Source organism: Cherax quadricarinatus, chromosome 21 (assembly GCF_038502225.1).
Source record: "Cherax quadricarinatus isolate ZL_2023a chromosome 21, ASM3850222v1, whole genome shotgun sequence".
Lineage (NCBI taxonomy): Eukaryota > Metazoa > Arthropoda > Malacostraca > Decapoda > Parastacidae > Cherax > Cherax quadricarinatus.
In genome coordinates this window covers 15,083,641-15,091,140 of record NC_091312.1, presented here as the reverse complement: position 1 = coordinate 15,091,140, position 7,500 = coordinate 15,083,641, and the positions used below count along the sequence as shown (strand labels likewise).

The 7,500-nt window shown below is 38.7% G+C and overlaps 2 protein-coding genes across 2 annotated transcripts in view; one reads left to right on the top strand and one right to left on the bottom strand.

The window, feature by feature from the left end:
- The window catches only part of LOC128689090 (ras-related protein Rab-8A), a 127,774-nt gene that overhangs the window by 88,050 nt on the left and 32,224 nt on the right, over nt 1–7,500 (bottom strand). The window lies entirely within an intron of this gene.
- The window catches only part of LOC128688989 (pre-mRNA-splicing factor syf2), a 151,021-nt gene continuing 143,920 nt past the window's right edge, over nt 400–7,500 (top strand). The window contains exon 1 of the mRNA XM_070087244.1: nt 400–686. Coding sequence (XP_069943345.1) covers nt 684–686 — 3 coding nt within the window. The 5' untranslated portion in view covers nt 400–683. The remainder of the gene's footprint in view (nt 687–7,500) is intronic.

The window sequence follows — 7,500 nt, the reverse complement described above, 5'->3', positions numbered from 1 at the left end:
TCAGTTTAAAGTCTAATTAGTAAGGCAAGATTGTATAGTGGAGTACTGAGCAATGAAATTAAATTGTCATCTGTGGCCTTATCTGTTAAGTGTTGAGCATTAATGAACTGTGAAATGAACTTTATAATATGCTATAACCTGAGGTGCATCACTAGTGTGTTCTTGCTTTTACGGTATTTTTTATTTAGTAATGGATTTCCTTGAGCTTTATTCCCGTCGCTCAGACGCACGCGCACCCTGCCTACGTAATATTATTAATAGATAGCAACCTGTAAACATTAGCTGGCCTCGGTTACTGAAGAGGTGGGGCCAGTAAGCGCCCTCTGAGGGCAGAGCTAATATCGTGAGTGAAGCAGACTAACAAGAGAAACATATACGAGTTGTATCAGGAGTCAGTGGTCTTCTGCGGTTGTGTTCGACTATTCTGAGATTACCCTTAAAAGAATCGTATTATCAACAGTTTAGAATTGAAAAATGAAAACATTTATAAAAGAATCAGAGTGAGCGGAAATGCCTACTTTTCTAAATTTATATGATAAAATGAACTCACAGAGATGTTCACTGATAACTATCGTCAATACACGTAAACGACTGTCTTTTAGTATATACTGTTCTCAAAACAATAATCAACACTAACAGCTACTGTCTCTGCAGCCTACCGAACAACAAAATGGTAGAGGTCTATGGTAATGTATATCTCTCCTATATTACATTTCTATATTGTTCTGTCTTGGATAGACTGATGACAGCACCTTTCAAGGAATGTGCCCTGATAGTGGGAATTGAAGCTATCCTCCCTTTAGATTATCTTGATCACCTCCCATTCTGCTTGTGCTGTATGGTTTACAGGTTGAGCGCTTCCCATAAATATATTGCAAAATAAAACAAGAGCAATATTGCAGATTCAACCCTATCTTCGTTTTATTTTTTTATTTTTTTTTTTTTCTGAATATCCTGCACATCTCATAGTGCCAGGCGTAAAGGAAGCTATCAGGTTTCATCGAAGGTATTTTTGTGTGTCTTATTTTTGTGCGAATGTTTAAAAATAAGTGTTTTCAGTGATTATAGTAGTTTTGAGATGCATGATCTTAGATTTTTGGTGATCTTGGTGATGAATGTTGATAGATGATGGTAAACATGATATGGAATTGGTGATCGTGATTTTTGTGTGAATAATTATAAAAATGAGTGTTTTCTGTGATATTAGTGGTGGGGTCATAAAATCTGGTAATCGTCTTGGTTATAGTGTTCTTAGATAATGTAGGATACAACAGGTTGAAACAAGGTGGGTTGGGTGTAATGTTACTAACCACCAAGTAAACACAGATGGGAGTGTGACGTCACTGGAGGTGACCTCGCCGGTCCTGTGAGGTGTGACATCGTGTGTTGGTGGTAGTGAGGTGAGTGCGCTTAGATATTGTCAAATATGATTTTTTGTGTGAATGTTTATAAAAAAAATGAGTGTTTTCTGTGATATTAGTGATTTTTGAGGTAAGTGAACATGGGTGATTGTTGTTGGTGGTTGTCTTAGATTTATGTGTGTACAAGATATGTTTTCAGTTGATGGTGATCATGTACTAAGTGTTTGCGTATTAGGTTTGTGTTCAAGTTTTTCTTTTTTTTTTTTGCGCCCATGGGGAGGGAGTTCTTGGTTATAGTGATTTGAGGGAATTTCTATAAAATGGATGTTAGCTGGTGATGCTAAACTTAGATTCTGGTGATTTTGACGGTGTTTTGGTAGTATTCAGTGGTGATTTGGTAGTAATCAGTTGTGTTTTGGGATTATTCGGAGGTGTTTGATGGTGTTTTTTGAAGGTGTTCAAATGATATGCAGAGTATTTTTTGAAGATGATCAGTGGTGTTTTGGTGATGTTCAGAGTTGGTTCAAAATTAGTCAGTGTGTTAGTTGGGGTAATGTCTCATGTCATAAGTGTATGAGTTAGTTTTTTTTTGTGCTAATGTTGTAAAGTCTGGAGAATGAGGGAGGAGTTTGGTGGATGAGATGTAATTTCGGCTAATGAAATGTGTAAGTGTGAATGAGAATGTAAATTGGTGGGTAAGTTAGAGAAGATAAAATGTTATGTGATCTTAGTAAAAGTATAGATAGTTTTAGTGATCTTCGTGGAGGGGTTATAGAATTTGGTAAACGTCTTGATTGTGGTGATCTTAGATATTGGAGACATAACAGGTTGAAACAAGTAACTTCCTCTCGTTAAGTTAAATGAAGTAAAAGTGGGGTGTGACGTGGCTGATCGCCAAGTAAACGCAGGATGGAGTGTGATGTCTTGGGAGGTATCCCTATCTGTGCTGGTATGTGTTGGTGGTAGTGAGAGGAGTGTATTAGATATTGTATGGAGTTGGTGACTGTGATTTTTTGTGTGAATGTTTATAAAAATGAGTGTTTTCTGCGATCTTAGTGGTTTTGAGGTGAGTGGGATCGTCTTGGTTATAGTGATTTGAGGGGATTTCTATAAAATGGGTGTTAGTTGGTGTTGATCTTAGTTTCTGGTGATTTTTAGTGTTGTTTGGGCAGTATTCGGTGCTGTTTTGGTAGTATTCAGTGGTGTTTTGGGAGTATTCAAAGGAGCTTGATGATGTTTTTGAATGTGTTCAAATGATGTTTTTGGAGTAATCAAAGGTAATTGATGTTGTTTTTGGTGTTGTACAAAGTAAAAGTGTGGTGTGTGTGGGTGTGTTTGTGTTAGTTTTGGTAAAATGTCTCATGTCATAAGTGTATGAGTTAGTTTTTGTGCTAATGTTGTAAAGTCTGGAGAATGTGGGAGGAGTATGGTGGATGAGTTGTAATTTAATGAAATATGTAAGTGTAGATAAATTAGAGATGATAAATCTTATTTGGGAGTATTCAAAATGATATTTTGGAAGTGCTTCAGTGTTGTTTGGAAATGTTCAAAGGTGTTTATGTGAGTATTCAAATGATTTATGAGAGTGTTCGAAGTAATCTTGGGGTTGTTCTGTAGTGAGATGATAAAGGTTGTGGATGAGAGAATATTTCTTAAGAGTTATTGAGAAAAGGTGGTCTCAAATGATGTATGAGAGTGTTTTGAAGGTGTTCAAAGTAAAGTGAGGTGTGTGTGTGTGTGTGTGTGTGTGTGTGTGTGTGTGTGTGTGTGTGTGTGTGTGTGTGTGTGTGTGTGTGTGTGTGTGTGTGTGTGTGTGTGTGTGTGTGTGTGTGTGTGTGTGCGTGTTTGTGTGTGTGTGTGTGTGTGTGTGTGTGTGTGTGTGTGTGTGTGTGTGTGTGTGTGTGTGTGTGTGTGTGTGTGTGTGTGTGTGTGTGTGTGTGTGTGTGTGTGTGTGTGTGTGTGTGCGTGTTTGTGTGTGTGTGTGTGTGTGTATGTGTGTGTGTGTGTGTGTGTGTGTGTGTTAGGTGGTCATAGAGTTTTGTGAATATCTTGGATACAGTTATTTTAGTGGATTTGAGATGGGTGATGAGATGCATCTGTGGATGTGAAATGTGATTTTTGTGTGTGTTCAGAAGAGGTGTGTTGGGAGATGGGTGAGTGGATGTGAAGAAATGTGGGTGAGATGGAGAGGGGTATGGGGAGGGCTGTATTAGAAATTTAATGAAATATGGGGGGATTTTACTGAAAATAAAGGTAATGTTTGAATATTTTAAAAAGAAATTATAGAATTGAAAAGTTATCATATATTGGAAAAGAATGGAGGGTGTTGAAACATGTCGCAGTAGTTGGGTAGTGAGATTAGTTGTTGTGAGTATAATATCAATTTATGTGGATACAAGGAGATGGGTATGGAGAGGATTTTATTAGAATTTTAGTAATTTTAGTAATTTTAGTAATGTATTACATTTAAGATTCAGTAAAAAGAAGGGGAAAAATTTGTATCGAATAAACTGTGAATAAATTGGTAAGTGATGAGGGTTGTGGGTAATGTAGTCGAACTAGAGATACCAAAAAAAGTGGTTATAAGTTGTGGGTTGTTGATGTGACTTTTTCTGATGAAATTAGTTAAAACGAGAAAAAATTGTGGGTATTGTGGGTTGTGGGTGTTGTTGTCGAACTAGAGATACCGAAAAAGACGTTATAAGTGGGTTGTTGTTCTGATTTTTTCTGATGAAATTAGTTAAAACGAGAAAAAATTGTGGGTGTTGTGGGTTGTGGGTATTGTTGTCGAACTAGAGATACCCAAAAAGATGTTATAAGTGGGTTGTTGATGTGACTTTTTCTCATGAAATTAGTTAAAACGAGAAAAAAAAATTGTGGGTTGTGGGTGTTGTGGGTTGTGGGTGTCGTGGGTTGTGGGTGATGTTGTCGAACTAGAGATACCGAAAAAGACGTTATAAGTGGGTTGTTGTTGTGACTTTTTCTGATGAAATTAGTTAAAACGACAAAAAATTGTGGGTGTTGTGGGTTGTGGGTATTGTTGTCGAACTAGAGATACCCAAAAAGATGTAATAAGTGGGTTGTTGTTGTGTCTTTTTCTGATGAAATTAGTTAAAACGAGAAAAAATTGTGGGTGTTGTGGGTATTGTTGTCGAACTAGAGATGCTGAAAAAGTGGTTATAAGTTGTGACTTTTTCTGATGAAATTAGTTAAAACGAGAAAAAATTGTGGGGTGTGGGTGATGTGGGTTGTGGGTGTTGTGGGATGTGGGTTGTGGGTGTTGTGGGATGTGGGTGTTGTGGGTTGTGGGTGTTGTTGTCGAACTAGAGATACCGAAAAGATGTTATAAGTGGGTTGTTGTTGTGACTTTTTCTGATGAAATTAGTTAAAACGAGAAAAAATTGTGGGTTGTGGGTGTTGTGGGTTGTGGGTGTTGTTGTCGAACTAGAGTTGCTGAAAAGTGATTATAAGTTGTGGGTTGATGTGGGGTGTGGGTGATGTGGGTTGTGGGTGTTGTGGGTTGTGGGTGATGTCGAACTAGAGATGCTGGAAAAAGTGGTTATAAGTTGTGGGTTGTTGTGGGTGTTGTGGGTTGTGGGTGTTGTGGGATGTGGGTGTTGTGGGATGTGGGTGTTGTGGGATGTGGGTGTTGTGGGTTGTGGGCGTTGTTGTCGAACTAGAGATACCGAAAAAGAAGTGATTCTGTTATAAGTGTTCGTGTGTGTTTGGATTGTGTTCATGTTTTTTGCACTCATGTTATATCTTAGTTGGAGGTGAGTGTACTGATAGAAATTGGTAATCGTCGTTATAGTGATTTGAGGGGATTTGTGTGAAAATGGGTGTTAGTCTGTTATGTTGATATTAGTTTATGGTGAATTTGGTGGTGTTTTGACTGTATTCAGTGGTGTTTTAGTAGTATTCAGTGGTGTATTTGGGAGTACTCAAAATGATATTTTGGAAGTGTTTCAGTGTTGTTTGGAAATGTTCAAAGGTATTTTTGTGAGTATTCAAATGATTTATGAGAGTGTTTTGAAGGTGTTCAAAGTAAAGTGAGGTGTGTGTGCGTATTAACTTCGTAATATGTAAAATTGTGACTAGTGAATTAATCGAAAAGTGGTTATAAGTTGTAAGTGTTGTGGTGACTTTTTCTGATGAAATAGTTAAAACGAGAAAAATTGTGGGTTATGAGTGAAAATTGTGAGGTGTTGGTGGGAGTGTGTGGGTTTGGGAGGGTGGGGAGAAGGAGAGAGAGAAGGTTACTTCGTGGGGAGTGACCTGAGATGAAATAGTTAAAACGAGAAAAATATCTAGACTTGAGGAGAGTGAATCTTTTGTAAAGAAATTGTGGATTGTTGTGGGTATTAACGAAAAATGTGGAACTATTTGGGTTATCCTGGGTTAAGATCGAAAATGTGTAATGTTTTCCCTATGTTGTATATGAAATGTGTAATACTGAGATGGGGATGACGAAGATCCAGAACAAAAAATGTATAGAATTTCTTCAAGAGAAAAATATGTTGATTTTAGTCAATGAATTGTACCTTTTTTCAATGAATTTTTTTTGTTGGATGTATATGAAATGCATTGGTTGTATAATAAATAGTGTTATCCTGCATTTTAAGTTAATGTCTGCTCGACAAGATTCAGCCTGTGTGCGGTCATCACGTGACGTCACTGACATAGGGGGAAGTCGACAAGATTCAGCCTGTATGTGCGAGGTCATCACGTGACTTCACTGACCGCCGAGTAAACACAGGTGGGGTGACGTCACACTTGTTTAGACCTGTAGTAAGACAAAGTACCATGCCCCATAGGAGGAGTTCATTTGAATGCTTACCCCCAGAGGGGAGAATCCAAAAACTTGATCCAAGGAGATGGAGGAGAAAAACTTGATCCAAGGAGATGGAATCTTTGTATTATCGAGAAAACCTTGATCCAAGGAGATGGAGTCTTTGTATTATCGAGAAAACAAAATTGGGATGGGGTTGAAAGTGGGGAGAGGGGGAATCCAAAAATTTGATCCGAGGAGAGCACAAGAAAATGAAATTAAAAAAAAAAATTAAAAAAAAAAATCGGAAAAAAATTCGGGGCGCGGGGGCGATCCGGACGACGCTGCAGAAGGTGCAGCAGAAGTCGCAGGCGGGCACGAGGGCGCGGCAGGCGGGCGCGAGGGCGGGGGGCGGGTGGGGGGCGCGGGTGGGGGGGGCGTGGGGGGGGTCGTGCGGGGGGGTCGTGGGTGGGGTCGGGGTCATGGGTGGGGGTCGTGGGTGGGGTCGGGGTCATGGGTGGGGATCGTGGGTGGGGGTCGTGGGTGGGAGTCGTGGGTGGGGGTCGTGGGTGGGGGGTCGTGGGTAGGGGTCGTGGGTGGGGGTTGAGGGTGGGGTGGTCTCGAGGGCGAGGTGGTCTCGAGGGCGAGGTGGTCTCGAGGGTGAGGTGGTCTCGAGGGCGACGTCAAGGTCATTAGCATATAGGTGTGAAAAGGAGTCTGCTCAGGAAAGGGAGCCCCTCAGGAAAAGGAGCCACTCAGCCGCAGCCCTTTTCAGGAGGAGCCACTCAGGAAGAGACTGCTCTGTAGAAGGAGCCACTGAGCCGTCTTCAGTACTACTTATATATATTATAATAGGTCGTGCCGAATAGGTAAAACTGATCAATTAGCAAGAACTCATTTAAAATTAAACCCTTTCTAAAATTTTCTCTTATACATTTAAAGATACATTTATTTTCATTTATGGTAATATAAAAATTATTGACTTTATACCAAAAGAACCTTAAGAAACTTACCTAACCTTATGTTTATATATATATATATATATATATATATATATATATATATATATATATATATATATATATATATATATATATATATATATATATATATATATATATATATATATATATATATATATATATATGTCGTGCCGAATAGGCAGAACTTGCGTTCTTGGCTTAAATAGCAACGTTCATCTTGCCATGTAGGACAAGTGAAAATTTATGTATGCAATAATTTCGCCAAAATCATTCTGAACCTAACGAAAAAAATATATTTCACTGTGTTTGTTTAGTATTAAATTATTGTAAACAAATTTAGAATATATTTAGTTGGGTTAGGCTAAAATAAATTGTTCTTGTTACAATA